The sequence below is a fragment of the Chiloscyllium plagiosum genome, unplaced genomic scaffold (genome assembly GCF_037043375.1).
Source record: "Chiloscyllium plagiosum isolate Xiang-an unplaced genomic scaffold, Cpla_swu_hap1 HiC_scaffold_21, whole genome shotgun sequence".
Taxonomy (NCBI): domain Eukaryota; kingdom Metazoa; phylum Chordata; class Chondrichthyes; order Orectolobiformes; family Hemiscylliidae; genus Chiloscyllium; species Chiloscyllium plagiosum.
Genome location: NW_028270159.1, coordinates 18,469,019 through 18,489,461, shown reverse-complemented (window position 1 = coordinate 18,489,461; position 20,443 = coordinate 18,469,019). Strand labels below are relative to the sequence as shown.

At 39.4% G+C, this 20,443-nt stretch overlaps 1 protein-coding gene across 1 annotated transcript; it reads left to right on the top strand.

Annotated features, from left to right (window-relative positions):
• The first annotated feature begins 296 nt into the window (after positions 1–296).
• On the top strand, positions 297–20,096 carry LOC122564612 (carboxypeptidase M-like). The gene is made up of 8 exons (XM_087998653.1): positions 297–460; positions 892–989; positions 2,687–2,859; positions 5,215–5,399; positions 6,405–6,422; positions 13,220–13,375; positions 17,021–17,173; positions 19,219–20,096. Exons 1-8 carry the CDS (start codon positions 301–303, stop codon positions 19,386–19,388), a joined length of 1,113 nt encoding a protein of 370 aa, XP_087854779.1. The 5' UTR covers positions 297–300; the 3' UTR covers positions 19,389–20,096.
• The last annotated feature ends 347 nt before the right edge of the window (positions 20,097–20,443 follow it).

Below are 20,443 nucleotides of genomic sequence, written 5' to 3'. Positions count from 1 at the left end.
AATCATTATAGTCATTCTCTGACCAACATTTGAAAGAACTATGTGACATCAAATGCGAGAACAACTATTAATTTTCATTGATGCTGATGAGGATAATGTGACAATTCCAGAATGAATGATGCTCATTTAAAATAAGGACAGCAGGAATCTGACAGCTATCAAAAATATACTTTATTAGAAGAACTGCAGAAGAAGCATGAAGTAGTAAAATAATTTGAAATGGAAACTTTTCGTTCTATCTTGCAGACTTGCTTTCCTTGTGGCCTTGCATTTATGAGACTCAGACTAAGAGGATACTGGATGTACACAGTGTGTTTTCTTTTATTTGTGCTCCATCAATGCTCTTATACTTTGGACTTCAAGTACCATCACACAAATTCTCTGGAGGCTTATCTTCAAGATTTGCAAACAAATTATTCGTCTATTACCCATGTTTACAGCATTGGACAATCAGTGGAAGGTGAAGTATTTCTAAACATTTCAAGATGTATAATTGTCCTTTATTAAATGCATCCAATGTCATACCATGTGACTTGGTTTAGAATATCCGATTCTGAAGTATATTGGGGTAGCATTCTATTGAATGGGTTTGCACCTGAAGCCTTCATTTGCCATACTGATAAATGGAAAATGGGTTTCCAGTACTTTATTTATACCAACTGCAGTGAATGGTGGAATACATAGCTCCAAAGTTTTACTACATTCCTGTTGTACTAACTAATAGGCTATACTTAACTCAAAGGGTAAAATGTAGGCATGGAATCAAATTATCATTATAAATCACTCAAGCATTATTCTTACAATCTACAATGTCATTCAGAGTTCTCTGATTGGATCACTACAAAATAATCACTCCACTGTTACTTGTCTGTATGACTTACTATTCATCAGGTCGGGAACTTTTGGCTGTTGCAATTGGAAAATACCCAAGGGAACATCGCATTGGCATTCCTGAGGTTAAATATGTTGGAAATATCCACGGAAATGAGGTAAACTCTGATTTGTTATGAATGTGAGGGCATGTTACAAATGTTATGGGGTTAGACTAAGAGGAAATTCTAATTGGGATTTGCAATAATATCCTTGACTAAAAATAATAAGCATAAATACATGAAGTCTTGCTTGCTGTTTCTTCCTTTAGATAAAAGCAAAGTTCTTCAGTAAAAACAACTCTGACAAAACAATAAATATCATGCTTTTTTAAAATTTGATTGGACTCTTTGGGGACAATTTTCACAGCCTTCACCTGGTGTTAACAGGGACAGTGGCCTTAAAACCAGCTTGCTATCATTATAACTCTGTTAACCCCTACTGACAGCACAACTGACTGAACATTGAAAAGGACCCAGCTACTGTAAGGTATCCAAAGTCTGTTTCCTAAGATATCTTCCCTTTAACATGGAAATTATGGTTCCCATGACTTAACAGAACACTAATTATTATTTCATGCCAGTACTGAGTCTCTGACTAGTTCTGCATGCAGTAGTATTGAAAAGTTCTAACCAATTGTAAATGTTGAATTGTTTTTATGGAGAGGCAGAGCCCACAAAAATAAACAGGGCATCCATCTTCCTAGGACCCCCAATATCCAAGGTGATGATGGCTCCTGCCAGTTCCCAATCCTACCACTTACTTTGCTACCAGCTGCCCACATTTAATTTTGAGGCATCAATCTGTCAAACTGCATCAAGACATATATTTGGGCCTTGATGCTCAAATGTCAAATTTAATTGATGCTGGAACCTCAAAATAGGCAGCTAGAATGGGCACTCTGCCAGGCCATAACCATGAGTTATAATTGGTTTTCATATCAATTAAAACAAAGTTTTACATTCTATTTTACCTTCTTACTCATTCTCACATGATAAAATGTCTCATACTATCCACACAAGAGGAACATACAACTTACGTGGTAGGTGTCAATATAATACTGATCATGCTATGAATATAATTTTACATTACCATTAAGGCCAATTGGATGAGACCCTGACTCCCAGAACACACACTTGTAGTATTGACTATCCTCATTTTCTTTGCATCACTTTGATTCACATTTTTATTCTTTGACTTCTGTTCTGATGATGAATCACCAACCCGAAATCTTAATCCTGCTTTCTTCCCACCGATGCTGCCAGACCTGCTGCATTTCACCAACTATTTCTGCTTTGCCTTGTTCTTGACTTTTTGGGCAAAGTTATGTGAACGGGCTGTATAAGTTTGACTTGCAGGGAAGTGATGGCTAGGTGGTATTATCACTAGAATATTAATACAGTGACCCACATAATGTTCTGGAAACCTGGGTTCAAGTCTTGCCGTGGTAGATGAAGGAATTTGAATTCAATAAAATATCTGGAATTAAGAGTCTAATGATGACCATGAGTAGATAGAGCTGGCACTGGAAAAAGCACAGCAGGTCAGGCAGCATCAGAGGAGCAAGAGACTCGAAATTTTGGGCAGGACCCTTCATCAGAACTGAGGAGGGGTAAGCAGGTTGAGAAATAAATGGGTGGGAGGGGCGGCAGGAGGAAGGGTAGATGGGATGTCAATAGGTGGACTCGGTTCAGTTCAGCAGGTGAAGTCAATGAAACAAGCCGTTGCCTTCATTTAAAACGTCTACTAAATTTAGAGACTAGAATGGAGGAGGACCTTTGGCTTTTCCTATTGCTTAACACTGTATATTGTGCAGCCTCTTGGCAGGGAGTTGCTGCTACATCTAATCGATTACCTGGTCACAAGTTATGGACATGACAAGAACATCACTAGGCTGGTTGGCAGCATGAGAATTCATATTCTGCCCTCCATGAATCCTGATGGGTATGAAACCTCGATTGTTGGAAAGTGTACAGGGACCCATGGACGGTAAAGCTTTATTTATAGTTCCTCTATATACATTTCTTCATTTCCTCCTTACCTCCCTTCTTATGACTGTAGTGCATAGATTTTCAAACTAGAATCTTGTTAATTTCAGGCTATCAAATGGTCAATTATTTCAATAGATATCCAGCTATATAGAGTCATACAGCATGGGAACATACCCTTTGGTCCAACTCATCCGCTCTGACCCGACATCCAATCTGGTCTCATTTGCCAGCACTTGGCCCATATCTCTTTACACCCTTCCTATTCCATACACCCATCTAGATGCCTTTTAAATGTTATAATTATACCCATCTCCATCATTTCCGGAGTCGATGTACTTTTGTCTGTGACTTTGGTTCAGCAGCATAAAATTTAGCCTGTACTGACTGAAAAATTACTGTAATATTGTTATGCCTTTCTTTTTGCAAACTGTACCTTCCACACACCCCCGCAACCATAGTCACACACTGCTGTTTGACGCCTGTTATAGTCTGATTAATCGAGCATCTCTAGAACTAAATAAAATATTGAAAACATTATGTGAAAAAAATATATCGGTAAGTTCATTTTACCTACAGTCAGACCCTTTTGATTCATATTGTGCTGCTTTATAAGTCACTTTTCTTACACATTTGCGGCACTTTTTAAAATATAATTAATCTGTTCACCTCCACTCCTCAGTATAGGTGGATGGGGATAAATACTACATTTCAGATTTGCATAATTCTTGATTCTTTAAAATGGAAGGGTCACTGTACATTTGGCGCATGCTATACATCATCACTGGATACTTGTTAATACACTAACAGGCTGTTTGGATTGTACATTTCTTCATTTAGCTCTGCCAAGTCTTTAACCTCTGTTCTACTGAATGAATAGTCAATAAGGTACTGATCATTATACATTAACGATCTGGACAAAGAAACTGAGGGCATTGTTGCTAAGTTTGCAAATGACAAAAATGACAGTAAGGGCAGGTAATGTTGAGGACATGGGAAGGTTACAAAAGGACTTGGACAGGTTAGGAGAGTCGGCAAAGAAACGACAGATAGAGTACAATGTGAGAAAATGTGAGGTTATGCACTTTGGTAGAGAGAATAGAAGTGTAGTCTATTTTCTAAATGGGGAAAGCTTCAGAAATCTGAAGCACAAAGTGGTTTCTGAGTCTAGTTCAGGACTCTCTTAAGATTAACGCAGATTCAGTTAACAGTTTGGAAGGCAAATGCAATGTTTCAAAAGGACTAGAATACAAGAGCGGAGATGTACTGCTGAGGCTGTATAAGGCTCAGGGCAGACACATTTGGAATATTGTGAGCAGTCTTGGCCCTGTACGTAAGAAAGGACGGTGGGGGGGGGGGGAGTCCAGAGGAGGTTTACAAGAATGATCTGGGAATAAAGGGTTTGTCATATGAGGAGCAGTTGAAGACTCTGGGTCTGTACTCGATGTAGTTTAAAAGGATGAGAAGGGATTGCATTGAAACTTACAGAATACCGAGAGGCCTGGATAGTGTGGATGTGGAGAAAATGTTTCCACTAGAAGGAAAGACTAGAACCCGAGGGCATAGCCTCAGAGTGAAGGGACGACCCTTTAGAACTGAGATGAGGAGGAACTTCTTCAGCCAAGGGCGGGTGGTTAATCTGTGGAACTCATTGCTCAGAAAGTCTATGGAGGCCAAGTCACTGACTTGTATTTAAAATAGAAATAGATAGATTGTTGATTTGTAAGGGGATCAAGGATTATGGGGAGAAGACAGGAGAATGGGATTGAGAAAAAAATCAAGTGTGATTGAGTGGTGGTGCAAACTGAATGGACCAAATGGTCTCATTCCATTCCTATATGTTATGGTCTTATTTATGAAAAGAGTGTACCATTTTTAAAAAAAGTCTGATGCACTGCTGAATTAAGTGCACAATGAAAAGTGAAAATCTTTGTAACATTAAACAAAACTTGCTATACTCTTGAGCTGCCAGTGAGTTTCTATACAGTATAAAACACTGTTAAGAAGACAAGATGGTAAGAATAATTGGATCTACATAATAGCTATTGATGGTCTAGGAATATACAGGTAATAAGTAAATAACTCATGGAGAATCACAGGAGTGTTATGGCTCAGTAGAAGCTATTCAGCCCATTACATCTGCATCACCAACAACACAAATTGTTGACTAATTTAGTTCTATTGATTTTTACAATGTAAAAAAGATATACTTATCAATGCATTTGAATTAACCAATCAGTTTCCCTTTAAGAAACTTTCGTTCAATGGACTCACGTAGATATATATTTTATAAAATCATTCTGGTTGCCACAAGGAAGTGTTATTACAGCCTCCATATGCTTTTCTATGTTTACAGATATAACAGTAATAAAGTGGATTTAAACAGAAATTTTCCTGATGCTTTTGGGCAAACAACAGCATCTCTTGAGCCAGAAACTGAGGCAGTGATACAGTGGATTCATAGTGAACCGTTTGTGTTGTCTGCCAGTATTCATGGAGGTGCCATTGTGGCCGCTTATCCATATGATAACAACAATCTAGGTAAGCTTTTAAAATTAGTTTGTATCCCCCAATGCACACTTTGCAACTTGGACATGTCTTGCTTTTCATTTAGGGCTTCAACTAGTGGTAATTTAATCTGAATAGAATTGGGGAAAACATTGAGATTGATGGCTGTGTTGAGCATGCCTGATCTCAATGAACATTACCAATCTTGGGCTTTAGCCATTGTGGTGACTTTTCTAAATTTTGACTTGGCTGCAAAAGTATAATATTCTACTTTTTTTTTAATGATGAAAGATTCCTACAATACTCTGTTTAAATTGGCAGGATGTCACATGATGTTTAATAATCTTAACAGGATGTATCGTTTTCAAATGCTGATACAAACAACAAATTTAGTTTTTTTTTTCTAATGCCTTGGACCACGTAGTTGCCATCAGCAATTCAACTGGGGATGTTCTCAAAGAATAAAACAAAAGAGTCTTCATCAATAAAGAAGGGTTAAGACTTATTTTGTTTGAACAGCCACCTGTCATTCCAGTCACAAATGCATTAATTGAGTACTGCAATGATGCATTTTGATTTATTTCCATCATTGCAAACAGTTGAGCAAAAGACAAGTACTTAATGATGAAAAAAGCCAAAGAAGAGGACTTAAAAAAAAAGAGGTTTCAAAGAAGACTCGAGATGTTAACTTGTTTTCACCATCAATGCTGCCATATCAGCTTTCTCTAACACTTGCTGTTTTTGAGAACTAAAAATAGCTTATCATGAATATCTAAAATCATATTTAATGAGCAAAAACAACTGCATTATCTATGTGTTCTAAAAGAAACAATAACACGTAATTATGCACCATTTTTCACATTCCAAAATGCTTCACTGCACATGAAGTTATTATTTTAATGCAGGCAAATACAACAGTCAATTTAGGCACAAGATTCAACAAAGAACAATAAGAAAAATAGCCAGTTAATCTCTTTTGATACTGTCAGGTCAGAGTTAATCTTAATAAACTATCCTTTTTCAAATTGTATTGTTGAGATTCTTTATATTCACCAGGTTGGATAGACAGGGTTCCATCCCATCTGATAGACAGCAGACCCAATGTTCACTCTGTGCAAGTTGATGAGTTTTGGGTGGATTAAACCTGAGTTGGCATCATGAACAATGTTGTACTTCCTTAATACTGCAATGAAGCATCAATCTAAATCCTAAACCCATGTCTGAATTGGAGCTGAACTCCTCTTCTAACTCAGAGGTACATGTTACCACTGAGTCAAAGGTGATATTAGTGAATAGTTCATCTGTAGCTGTAGTAAAAGCATGATCTCAATCAAAAGATATTGTTCAATGTAAACAGCCACAAGATAAATGTTGGCAAAATTACTTAAATCCATGTATTTATCTTGCCATTTTTAGGCTACAGATTAGAGTACAACATTGTGGTTTAAAACAAAAAATTTGTTTGTCCTGATTCCAGGTTAATCTTAATGCTTTTCAAAAAGCATCCTATTTTTCATCCAATTTAATCTCAAAAGGTCTCTCATTCAACAAACCCATTTGTCAAAGCATTCCTGATCAATGGTCACCAATATATAAGGAAAGGGATCTGAGTAAACCTCTAATCCCTTTAAATGTGACATAGTTTAAGATTTGTCTAAAATATTATATTGGTAGGAGCAAGAATGCTTCAAATATCTGCAGCTCCCTAAAGCCCACAAATATAAAAATCACATCTTCTTTATAACCAGATTAAGTGATTCAATCATAGAATCAAATATACAGAAGGAGCTATTTGGCCATTTGTGCCAGTGCCTAATCTCCAAAAGAGCTACCATTAGTTCCAATCTTTGCAGAAACTATCATTGTGTAATTGGAAGAACCTATACCCAAATAAAAATCTTGGACTTTAACTGATTATCTTGCAAATATTTTACACTTGCTGTTGATTTTGACCAAATATTGTTGCAGTTAACATCAACATCTTTAGATCAGCAGTAGCCTGTTGAGCACCTTGAATATAAAAAAAAACTGTTTTACAGGAATTTTTGTACTTTAGTTACGACTTTGTTCTGTCAAATACAAGCCAGGAAAGACTGATAATGGATATGGTTTTGAATGCTAAACAAATTGAATTGTTGCTGGAGCGATGTAAATTTTAAATGATAGCTATTAATTTTTAGTGGTGAACATTCGACAACCAAAGCCCTAGAAAAATGATTAGATTATGTGATTAATGGTGAATGGTGTTACTTTCACATTGGGTGCAGACAGAGAAAATCAGCAATTTGGTGCACATAATATATTAGTCACTGCCTCCAAGGTAGGTTTAAACCCAACGTGATATTACTGTTTGTATATGAAGCAATTACAAGAGTACTCTATGATCTAATGCACATGAGGAAAAAGATTGAAACATTAACCCACAGCCCAACGTACTTTGACAAAGCTGAAGACTTTAAGGTGAGATGTCAAAAGGAGCCTGTCATTTCATGTGATGTTGAGGCTAGACATTTCTTGAAAGAGAGAAGAGCATGGGCAGTGATAAATTGCTAAGAAACACACAGCAATAGAACAATAGAAGAAGCCACAAATAGCAACCTCCTGCACCAGGATGGAAAAGCTGACAGTGCTGAGGGATGACCAATGGTTTCTGGATGAACTGATCAGTGCTCTTGAGCATGTGTCAGTTCTGAAGAGTTTGGGTAATTGTTATGAAGGTGTAAGGGTTGCTGTACTATTAAGAGAGTTGAAAGCTAGCAATGACTTGGAGAGACACAGACAGTCCAGAACAAGGTAATAGTGTAATGCCTGGTCAGAACAGATAGCACTGGTTGGGTTACTATGAGACAAAATCAAATAAAATTTCAGCCAATCAGTTTAAATTATGCCCCAAGAGATACCAAACTCCAATCAAGTTTGAATTTGGTATTTGGACAATATTAAAACCAATGAAACAATCCAAAGTTTCGGGCTACAAGAATAACACAGTTTCAACAGTTAGTCAGAGCAGCAAAGAGAACTGCCAAAGAACCAACAGATGGAGGCTGCTAGTAAGAACTCTCTGAGAGGTACCTATCTGGAGAAGGAGTTTGCACAGAAAAAAATCGTTAACACTGACCTGGAGAGCAAATTTACAGAGGAAGATACAAAGAGAAGATTCGACGGCTGGCTGGTTCTGAAATTTGAATTTTTCTGTAAATCTTAATCGGGGGTTTTATTGGACCAGTATTGTAGAAGGGAAGGTAAAAGATAAGTTTAGATAAATGAGTTGTAAATAAATGTTAGTTAATTATTCTCTGTTAGACTTAAAAAAATTAAAGTTATTAATTTTTACTTTAAATAGTGGCTTTTGGGATGGTTCTTTGCCTCTTGAATTTTCACAGAGGGTTTAAATTAGCAGAGGCGTTTACCCTGTGTTGTAACATAATTTTGAATTCTTGTTGGGAAGACATCAAATATGAGAACTTAACATGGAAGCTGAGGCATCACATGACAGAAGGCTCCAAAATGTCCGTCTTTATCAAAGCACATTTTCTATTGAGCCTGATAAAGCAAGACAGCTGAAGCTTTGTACAAATTGGAGCTAGTAGTCTCTGACATTCCTGTTACAGGAGGCATAGTATGTTGACAAGTGTATGCTTATGTTAACAATTAGCAGGTAACATGAGGAAACAAACACTGAAACCAGTGATTGACACAGAAATAGCCATACAGAAGTCAGAATCTGATTTCTGAGATGCCAGACAAAAATGAAGACTTGCATAGAAATTTAACTGAATTGTGTAAAACTATAAGGGACCTAGATAGATAGGAAATTAAACCTTAAGGGGAGGTAGTAGGGTAGTGGAAATGTTATAGTACTAGGAATCCAGAGTCCCCGATTGATGTTCTGGGGACATGAGTTTGAATCTCATCATGGCAGATGGTGAAATTTAAATTCAGTAAAGACCTGGTATTAAAAGATGATCTAATGGTGACCATGTAACCATTACCAATTGTCATAAAAACCCAACAACTTTACTCATATCACGTAGGAAAGAAAATCTGTCATCCTTACCTGGTCTGGCTATATTTGACTCCAGATCCATAGCATTGTGGTTGACTCTTAACTGTCCTCTGAAATCACAAAGGAATTGCCCTAGGAAATCATTCAGTTTAAGGGCAATTAGGGATGGACAATACATGCTGGTCCCGCCAGCAATGTCCACATCCTAAAACCGAATAATAATAGATCACAAGGAGTGGTGTGCGTAGATTGCAAGATAATTGATAGGATTGGAGGGATGTTGAGAAATAATCTTTTCACAAGAAGCTCCTGAAAGAGTAGTAGAATTAGAAACTCCCATTGCATTTAAAAAACACTTGGGACTGGAAACTTGCGTTAGGATGATTAGCTATAATTTAGCTAGCATGGACATAGTGGGACAAATGGCCTGTTTTTGTGGTGTATATATTTATTAGTTGCTATGTAAGGTGACTAAAAGCAAGAAAGTGAAATATTTGTTCAGCCATGACAGGAGTCTAAAATGCAAATGACTTGGAACCTTAGGACTGAATGACTTGCTAAGTGCAATAATATATTTCTAAATGTTTTTATTTGTAGTAAATTAGAATAAAAACAAAAAATGATGCAATGTGGGGGAGACTATTTAGTCCATCATACTTGTGTCAACCCTTTGGCAGAGTAATTAATCCCACTGCCTCACTATTCCCAACTTCCATTTAAGTATTTTCCCTTCAAGTATTTATCCAATTCTCCTATGAAGGTTTTTATTAAACTTTCTTCCACAGCCCATTAAGTTGCCCATTTTGTTTTCTTTACAAATAAATAAAACTTTTATTCTCTTTTTTAACTTTGAGTTATGACTGCACTCTGGTTTCCTTAGGATGTGGTGGAGTTTCTATCCTAAAGATGCATCATTATGCATTCTAAGACCAATCTTCAATAAGTATCTAGAACTAAACAATATTTACCATGCGTCATAGATATGACAAATCATTTGATTATGTTTATCACTATAAGTTAATAGAGGTGTTGAAAGGTTGCATTGACAGTAATGACATGAGATTTATCAAGAACATAGAACATAGAACATAGAAGAATACAGCGCAGTACAGGCCCTTTGGCCCTCGATGTTGCGCTGATCCAAGCCCACCTAACCTATACTAACCCACTATCCTCCATATACCTATCCAATGCCCGCTTAAATGCCCATAAAGAGGGAGAGTCCACCACTGCTACTGGCAGGGCATTCCATGAACTCACGACTCGCTGAGTGAAGAACCTACCCCTAACTTCAGTCCTATATCTACCCCCCCTTAATTTAAAGCTATGCCCCCTTGTAATACCCGACTCCATACGCGGGAAAAGGTTCACACTGTCAACCCTATCTAACCCCCTAATCATCTTGTACACCTCAATCAAGTCACCCCTAAACCTTCTTTTCTCTAATGAAAACAGCCCCAAGTGCCTCAGTCTTTCCTCATACGATCTTCCTTCCATACCAGGCAACATCCTGGTAAACCTCCTCTGCACCCGTTCCAGTGCCTCCACATCCTTCCTATAGTATGGCGACCAAAACTGCACACAATATTCCAGATGCGGCCGCACCAGAGTCTTATACAACTGCATCATGACCTCAGGACTCCGGAACTCAATTCCTCTACCAAGAAGCTACTTTGGGAACAAGTAAGTGAGCATCAGGCTAGGAGAAGGATAATCAGATATTAATTCAATCTCTACAGTGTGGAAACATGCCATTTGGCCCATCAAGTCCACACCAACTCTCTGGAGAGCATCCTATCTAGACTCACCCTCTACCCTATCTTAGTAACCCAGCATTTCCCATGGTTAATCCACCTAACCCACACATCCCTGAACACTATGGGCAATTTAGCATTGCCAATCCACCTAACCTGCACATCTTTGGACTGTGGGAGGGAACCGGAGATCCTGGAGGAAACCCACACAGACATGGGCAGAACATGCAAACTCCACACAGACAATTGCCTGAGGGAATTGAACTCGGGTCCCTTGCACAGTGAGGCAGAAGTGCTAACCATTGAGCCACAGTTTTAAGCGAAGAGAGGAGTACAACAAGGCTGTGCTCTGTGCACAGAATCTTATAGCACGGAGATAGGCCCTTTGGCCCAAACTGATCCACACCAGCCAAAATATCCCTGCACACTAACCCCATTTCCCTGCACTTGGCCCATATCCATCTAATGCACTCCTATCCATGTATTTGTCCAAATGCCTTTTAATTGTTGTTAATGTACCCGCCTCAACCACTTCTGCTGGCAGCTCATTCCATATGCATACCACCCTCTGTGTAAAAAAGTTGCCTCTGGCACAGTGGTACAGTGGTTAGCACTGCTGCCTCACAGCGCCAGAGACCCAGGTTCAATTCCTGCCTCAGGCGACTGTGTGGAGTTTGCACATTCTCCCTGTGTCTGCGTGGGTTTCCTCCGGGTGCTCCGGTTTCCTCCCACAGTACAAAAATGTGCAGGTTAGGTGAATTGGCTATGCTAAATTGCCTGTAGTGTTAGGTGCAGGGGTAAATGTAGGGGAATGGGTCTGGGTGGGTGCGCTTCGGCGGGTCGGTGTGGACTTGTTGGGCCGAAGGGCCTGTTTCCACGCTGTAAGTAATCTAATCTAGTCTTAGATTCCCTTTTATTCTTTCCCCCTCTAACCTTAAACTGATGCCCTCTAGTTATTGATTCCCCAACCCTGGGAAAAAGACTGAGTGCATTCACCCTATCCATGCCTTTCATGATATTATACACCTTATACTACTGTTGCTAAAATTATTCAATCTGTACACAAACAAACATTCAGAGAATTAGATTTTTAGGGGTAAAGGTGGTACCACAAACATGACTAAGAGATTTTCTTTTGTAAAAGATATTACTGAATTAGATTGTCATTAAAAAAAAGAATCAAGCTCACCATTGATAAGATTAGTTTTCAATTCCAAATTTATATTCATTGAATTTAAATTCCACCAGCTGCTGTGATGGGATTTCAACCCCTATCCCAAAAGCATCAGGCTGAGTGTCAGGATTATAAATCTATTATTGTATGTCACCATTTTTTCAACTCAGTTTGGTGTAAAGATCCCCAGGAAACATTGGAGCGGGGTGGTCTCTGCTGTTCTGGAAAACATTTATTCCTTAATCGCAACAAAACTAAACATATTATGTGATCATTTAACACATTATTGTTGGGAGAATGCTACAGTCAAATTGACTGTTACATCAAACTAAATTGTAATAGCAACTGTGTTAACAAAGACTTCATCAGCTATGAAATATATTGAGTGATCGTAAGTGCACAAATGGCGCTATAAATGTGCAAGTACTTTCTTTCCTATTCTGTACAGTAGCATGTTGGCAAAAGTATTCATTCTTGTGAGAGGGAATCACATCTGAATCTGCTTTTCTTCAATTGGTGTTCACACTTTTGCATTTTCCATTAGCTTCACTGAATAGGAATAGGAACTGCAACCCTAGCAGGCTCTCATCAAGTTCTCTTATTGCAGTGGTTATAATTATTATGTCTGATTGATTGGAGCTTGCACAGTGAAAACTAGACTTGATATATTCCTCATTGGTTGTTTCACATAGGCTGATGCTTTTATCAGTGAAACCTTGAATGAGCTTGAGTAATTTGTCATTATTTTTGACTGTTCTATGTTGTTATATATTTTAAGCAAGTTTGAGCATGTGATGCTCTTTGACAAAATAGGAAAAGTTTACATTCTGAAGCATTTCTGTATAGAAATTTCATTTTTGCTGTGAAAAACGTTCTTAAGTGAGTACTATTGAGAATTCACTTTTGTTGTTCTTCACAGGGAGCAACAACTACAGTCGGAGTCCAGATGATGATGTGTTTAAATACTTGGCAAAAATGTATTCCTTTCACCACAAAACCATGTACAAAGGGAATTTATGTAAGATGAAATTCCTGAATGGTGTGACGAATGGAGCTAAATGGTACAGGATATCAGGCAAGCCATTCAATACAGGGGACTGGATAATATTCCACTTTTTATGAACAGACAGGGTCCCTCTTTGGAGTTTCTAAATATCTTTAATCTTAATGGTTGAAGTTTCACAGTTAATGTTAAGGTGGTATAACACACTCTCATTACACAATGTCAATTTTAGGTAGTATCATGGTGGTACAATTAAGGCAGAGTAGTTGAAATGAACAAAACCCTTTCCATAAAATGCATTGTATTTATTTTATTATAATTTTCCTTTATCTCTAATTTTTAAAATATATATATTGGCTTGTTCTCCTCTCCTGGGTTTATACCAACCAGACACTATTGGCCACTTTTGAAAAGTATGGTGTTGGAAAAGCACAGATGGTCAGGCAGCATCTGAGGAGCAGGAGAGTCAATGTTTCAAATATAAGCTCTTCATCAGGAATGAGGGGTTGGCCCAAGGGGGCTGAGAGATAAATGGGAGGGGGGGAGACGTGGGGCTGGGGAGAAGGTAGCTGGGAATGCAATAGGAGATGAAAGTGGGGTGAAGGTGATAGGTTGGTGAGAAGGTTGGAGCAGGTAGATGGGAAGGTGCTTCCATGAGGAGGTTGAACAGTTCATCAACTTCACGAACACCTTCCACCCTGACCTCAAGTTCACCTGGGCCATCTCGCAACCTCCCTTCCTTCTTGGACCTCTCCATCTCCATTTGCGGTGACCAACTTAACACAGACATCTACTACAAACCCATTGACTCCCACAGCTACCTGGACTACATGTCCTCCCACCCTGCCTCTTTAAAAGTGTTATCCCTTATTCCTAATTCCTCTGCCTCCACTGCATCTGCACCCAGGAGGACCAATTCCACCACAGAACATCCCAGATGGCCTCCTTCTTCAAAGACCGCAATTTCCCCTCCCACATGGTCGATGATGTGCTCCAGTGCATCTCCTCCACTTCCTGCACCTCCGTCCTTGAACTTCAACCCTTCAATGGCAAGAAGGACACAATTCCCTCAGTACTCACCTTCCACCCCACAACCGCCGGACACATCGCACCATCCTCTGCCATTTCCACCACCTACAAACAGACCCAACCACCAGCGACATATTTCCCTCCCCACCCCTACCTGCGTTCCAGAGAGACCATTCCCTCCGCGACTCCCTAGTTAGGTCCAAGCCCCCCACAAACCCACCCTCCACTCCTGGCACCTTCCCCTGCCACCACAGGAAGTGCAAAACCTGTGCCCACACCTCCTCCCTCCATCCAAGGCCCCAAAGGATGCTTCCACATCTGATAGAGATTTACCTGTACTTGCACACACATCATCCACTGTGTCTGTTGCTCTCGATGTGATCTCCTCTACTTTGGGGAGACAGGAGGCTAACTTGCGGTACTTCTCAGAGAACATTTCTGGGACACTAAATAACCCCACCGCCCTGTGGCTGAACACTTTAACTCTCCCTTCCACTCTGCCAAGGACATGCAAATCCTGGTTCTCCTCCACCGCCAAACTCTAGCCACCCAACACCTGATGGAAGAATGCCTCATCTTCCGGCTTGGGAACCTCCAACCAGAAGGAATCAATGTGGATTTCACCAGTTTCCCCATTTCCCCTCCCCCCACCTTTTCCCAGATCCAACCTTCCAACTCAGCACCGCCCTCTTGAACTATCCTACATGTCCATCTTCCTTCTCACCTTTCTGTTCCACCCTTCTCCCCGACCTATCGCCTTCACCCCCATCTTCATCTACCTGTCTCATTCCCAGCTACCTTCCCCCCCCAGCCCTAACCCCCCTTCCATTTATCTCTCAGCCCTGGTGGCCTACAAGCCTCATTCCTGCTGAAGGGCTTATACCCGAAACGTTAATTCTCCTGCTCCTTGGATGCTGCCTGACCGCTGTACTTCTCCAGCACCACACTCTTCGACTCCGATTTCCAGCATCTGCAATCCTCACTTTTTCCACTATTGGCCACTTCGATGTCAAGGAGAGCAGATGTGTAGAGAGATTCTGCAAGGTGACTCATCTACTGCTTTATACTTTTCCTGCCTTATGAGGCAATGGTCAAGATCTGAATTCCCCATTTGAATGGTCGTGATGTTAACCTATATCTTCCCATTCAGCACATGATTCTAGTCTGTTATAATTCCTGGGCTTCCAGAACTTTGCACATTATGAATACACTCCCCCATGAACAATAAAATTATATTGGAAAAGTACAACAACTATGGCCAATGAGAAAAGTTGAGGATTATATGATACTAAAACCAAAGTGTTTTTTTAAAAATTGGAAAAGAATAATCAAGAAATTGATTAGATGAGAAGAAAAAGAATGACAGAGCAGGTTTGAGAGGCTGTTAGATCTAAAGCTGTATCTAGTTCTAATCAATTACATTCTGATCAATTTTGACCCTTTGTGCTATTGACTTGGTGGTTGAAACTTGTACAAGGATAATAAGTGAATTGATAATTCAGTTAACTTCTACAAGAATAATAAGTGAATTGATAATTTAATTGTCACTAAATATATGTAATATTTTGGGTGTCATTGGCTAGGCCAGCAATTAAGCTTCATCCATTTTATTGTGGTCTGGAGTTATATGTAGGCCACAACCAGTAAGGCTGGCAGATTTCCTTCCCTAAAGGAACAATATTGAACCAGATGAGTTTTTAATGACAACCAATAATAGTTACATGTTTATCATTAAGTGCACATTTGATTCCAGATTTTTATCCAATTCAAATCTCACTGTGGGACGTCTCAATGGCTCAGTGATTAGCACTGCTGCCTCATAGCACCAGGGACCTGGGTTCAATTCCACCCTTGGGCAACTGTCTCTGTGCAGTTTCCAGTGTCTGCGTGGGTTTCCTCCAGGTGCTCTGGTTTCCTCTCATGGTCCAAAGATGTGCAGATTAAGTGCATTGGCCACGGGAAATTGCACATTGTGTCCAGGGATGTTCAGGCTAGGTAGCCATGGGAAATGCAGGGTTACAGGGATAGGGTAGAGATGCTTTTCAGGGTATTGGTAAGGAATCAATGGGTCAAATGGCCTGCTTCTGCACTGTACAAATTCTATTCTATGTCTATCTGCCATGGTAGGATTTAAACCCATGTCCCTAGCACTTTTGTCTGAGGTTCTGAATTCATAGTCCAGGGACATTACACCATTGTCTCCTCTAAGTAGCAGTGATATGCTGATTGGGTAAGATGGAGTAGGTCAGAGAAGGCTCATTAGCACCTGCCCTGCTGGGCTAAATGGTTTGATTCTCTTCTGTAAATATTCTGTTGTTACACTATATAGTTTGAGGGACCTTTTCTATGCTAAAAAAACTTACCAAACCTATAACATTTGACAAATACAATTTGAGAATGTTTGATTCTGACATTGTCGAAAGAGAAAATTAAGATTCCTCACTTCATAAAAAAACAATCAAAAAAATCCCAAATCCCAATCTCTGAGCTCTGTCTCTTGAAGTTTTAATATTATTAGTTGCTTTGCAAATATCACATCTTATAACACTTGCACAGCTGGCTCAGCTATGACCATGGGTATAGAGCATACATAGTAATTTACAATTTACAAAGCAAATTGTATGTGAAGATTTAGCATGTCTTAGCTTCAGGTACGTCTATCTGACAGTTTTCAATATCTCTCACTAGGTGGTATGCAAGACTACAATTATGTGTGGGGCCAGTGCTACGAGCTGACGTTGGAGCTATCTTGTTGCAAGTACCCACCTGCAGCACAACTACCAAACTTATGGGAACAGAACAAAGTCCCACTCATCATCTTTATCCAGCAAGTCCATTTAGGTACATATATATGTCGCTGCGCATCTTAATGCTTGTTGTCTCAATGTGGCCTTTTGCTAGAGTTTCTTTTTGGAAAATTCTCATCATTTCTCATTTATGGATTTCAGTGGGTCAGCAACTGTGTTGCAATGCACTGTCCACAGATGTGGTCCCGAATAAAAACAATAACGATGTTAGTTGTAGCAGAGCTAACAGAAAATGTCCCATGATTCTTCACAAGTGTTAACAAAGATTTTTGATACTGAGCCACAGAAGGACATTCCAGAATAGTTGACTTGGGTAAGTTTTAACGAGAGTCTTAACGGGATGAGAGACACAGGTAAAGAGGTAGAGACATTTAGGAACAGAATCCTGGAGCTTAGGGCCAAGACAGCTGGATAACCACTGATTAAAATGCCAGTGATTAAAATTGAGGATATGCAGTTGGACAAAACTGGAAGAATGTATGTGATTTTTAATTAGATACTGGGTACAAGCTCAATGATACTTCAGTTATAATTTTAATAGCACTGAATATCAGCACAAGGTATAAAATTCAGAAAATATGATTAGTTTGTTTTATGGCTCCGCCCAAGTCAGAGAAATAAGGTGATCAACTAGGGCTATTTTCCCTGGAGCGTTAGAGCCTGAGGGATGACCTTATAGAGGTTTATAAAATCATGAGGGGCATGGACCGAGTCAGTAGACAAGGTCTTTTCCCCAGGGTGGGGGAGTCCAAACTAGAGGGAACATGTTTAAGATGAGAAGGGAAAGATTTAAAAGAGACCTAAGGGGCAACATTTCACTCAGCGGGTGGTGCATGTATGGAATGGGGTGCCAAAGGAAGTGGAAGAAGCCGGTACAATTACATCATTTAAATGGCCATCTGGATAGGCATATGAATAGGAAGAGTTTAGAGGGATATGGGCCAAGTGCTGGCAAATGGGACTAGATTTATTTAGGGTATCTGGTCGGCATGGACAAGTTGGACTGAAGAGTCTGTTTTTGTGCAGTATTTCTCTACAGAATCTATTTGGTATTTTGGCAATTGACATTAAGGTTACACCAGCGCACATTGAATATTACTTGTGTTTTACAGGGCAGCAAACACCAAAAGCTGCCAGTGGAGCCTTTTAACAATGTTGTTCAGGCCTTATGTTTGTATCAACACCAGCCTCAATTGCAGAGTTTCTTAAAGGGAGATTGGGGACCCCAAAGTGAGACCACAAGCTGACAATTTGGGGTCGCAAGCCCAGAGGCAGCATTGGCTGACCCATCTATCCTGCGCTCATAAGTCTTCTCCTCGCACTACTCCACTCATTGAAGTCACAACAACTTTCAAGCCTCAAAATGGGGTAACTGTGGAATGGCGTTTAGAAAGCAATGCCTTATTGGCTTCAGTAGTGGAAGACACAGCTGAAGGTCTCCAATTTGCTTAACATTCTCTATTACTGCAATTGGTGTTGCAACTGGATTAGGGCATTTGAAGTCAGTGCCCAGAATTCCACTGTTATTAAAGGGCTTTGCCTTTTTGTTAAACAAATTGCAATAAAGCTTAAACAGTAATGCAGCTAACTTGTAATAATCTGCATAAAGCTTTTTGCGCATCAGCTTTAGATGAATCCTGATATTGGGTGGGGGGGGGGGTGCGATCTTTTAAATTATTTCTTTGTCAGAAAAGAAGAAATCTTTCCATTTTTATTGTGCCTTTCACATTTCCATTGGATGTTCCAAAGTGGTTCACAGCCAATGAAGTATCAAGCCAGGATTGAATGATTTTGCTTCTATTTTGTTAACGTTTGGCATTGTGTCAGCTATAGTTTAAAAGCAAAGATGTCTCATTAAAGATTTTGTCAACCAACCTGTTCTGAAATGTTATGACAAACCTCTGGAGTAGATCAGACTTGAACTTGGGTCTTTTAGCTCAGAGGTAGTGACACTACCACTGCACTGCAGGAGCCCTATTGTCTCTTTATATTCTTACCTATTTAACTTGAGGTTAATAGAGTAGATGACTGGACTTGAGTAATTTCTAAGTAGTAATTTACCTCCCCTTTTGCTTTCAGGATTAAAAGGCAGAGTTCTGGATGATAAAGGAAATCCTATTTCCAAAGCAATTGTAAACATTTTTGGCAGGAGTAATCTTATCCCATTTCAAACCAATTCTCAGGGAGAGTACTACAGGCTTCTAATTCCAGGGGAGTATGTTCTTAAGGTAAGACTGGGGAAGATTTGATTTTAGAATTCATTGACTATGAAAGCATTAGGAATCTCCATGTGTTTCAAAATCTGTCATTACCTTTGTCCTGAACTTGTAGCTTCAGAAATGTGTTCTTTGAGAGTGCAAATATGGGTATGTATAATGGATGAAAATTAAGGTGCTGAGAAAGGATAGAATAATTATATACCTGATATTACAGCAAGAAGACCTTTAAAATATGAAGCATTTACAGCCAGTAGTGATGAGTACATAAAGACAAGCGAGAGCTAGAAAGAAGTCTATAAAAATCCACCACAGGAAATGAGAGTCAGAAATCACACACATGTGATACGTAGGGCATCAGAATGCACTTGAGAAAGCTTAATACATCACTTAGACAAGTACAGTGTGTTTTTCTGCATGATTCTCTCAATAACATCAATTATGTGTGACCCTCATATTTAATATAAGCCACCTTACTGGGTATCATTGAGACATAAAATGTATGAGTAGGCTTTTCAGTCCTCAAGCCTACCCTGTCATTCAACAAGATCAATACCCTACTCTCTACTCCATTTTTGTGCTGAGCACTGCCATCAACTCCTAGGCATTTCAAAATTCTATCTACCTCCTCTTTGAATATTTTCACCGATCTAATATTGGCAGTTTTCCAATTCTCTGAATGTTTCACCAATCTGCCATCACTCTGCAGCAACTTCCTCTAAATTCCATGGATGGAGGACATCAGGTTCTGGCAACTTTTCTGCCTTTAATCCAAGTAGTTCGTCAAATGCTTTGTCCCTTTTGACAGAGACCTTTCCTCTCATTAGCACAATGCATATGTTATCTTTGGGATGTTTAGAATGTCCTTCACTGTGGAGACAAACACAAATTATCTACTGGTTTAAATTATCTGCTATTTCTTTCTTCCCCATTAATTCCCAGTTGTATCCTCCAAGGGTCGAATGGAAAATCTCACAGACCATATAGTCTTGTTCTTTACCATTCAAATTCTTTAGTGATTTGTTTAGTCAGTCAAAAGACTTTAATGATCTAAGGAGGTAACTGCCCTAAGGATTCATGTCTGCTCA

Excerpts from the sequence above, each read along its gene's own strand:
- LOC122564612 (XM_087998653.1), top strand. The coding sequence starts at position 301 with ATGTACACAGTGTGTTTTCTTTTATTTGTGCTCCATCAATGCTCTTAT. Across the intron at positions 2,860-5,214 it reads TGTACAGGGACCCATGGACG|ATATAACAGTAATAAAGTGG; the intron begins GTAAAGCTTTAT and ends CTATGTTTACAG. Across the intron at positions 13,376-17,020 it reads TAAATGGTACAGGATATCAG|GTGGTATGCAAGACTACAAT; the intron begins GCAAGCCATTCA and ends ATCTCTCACTAG.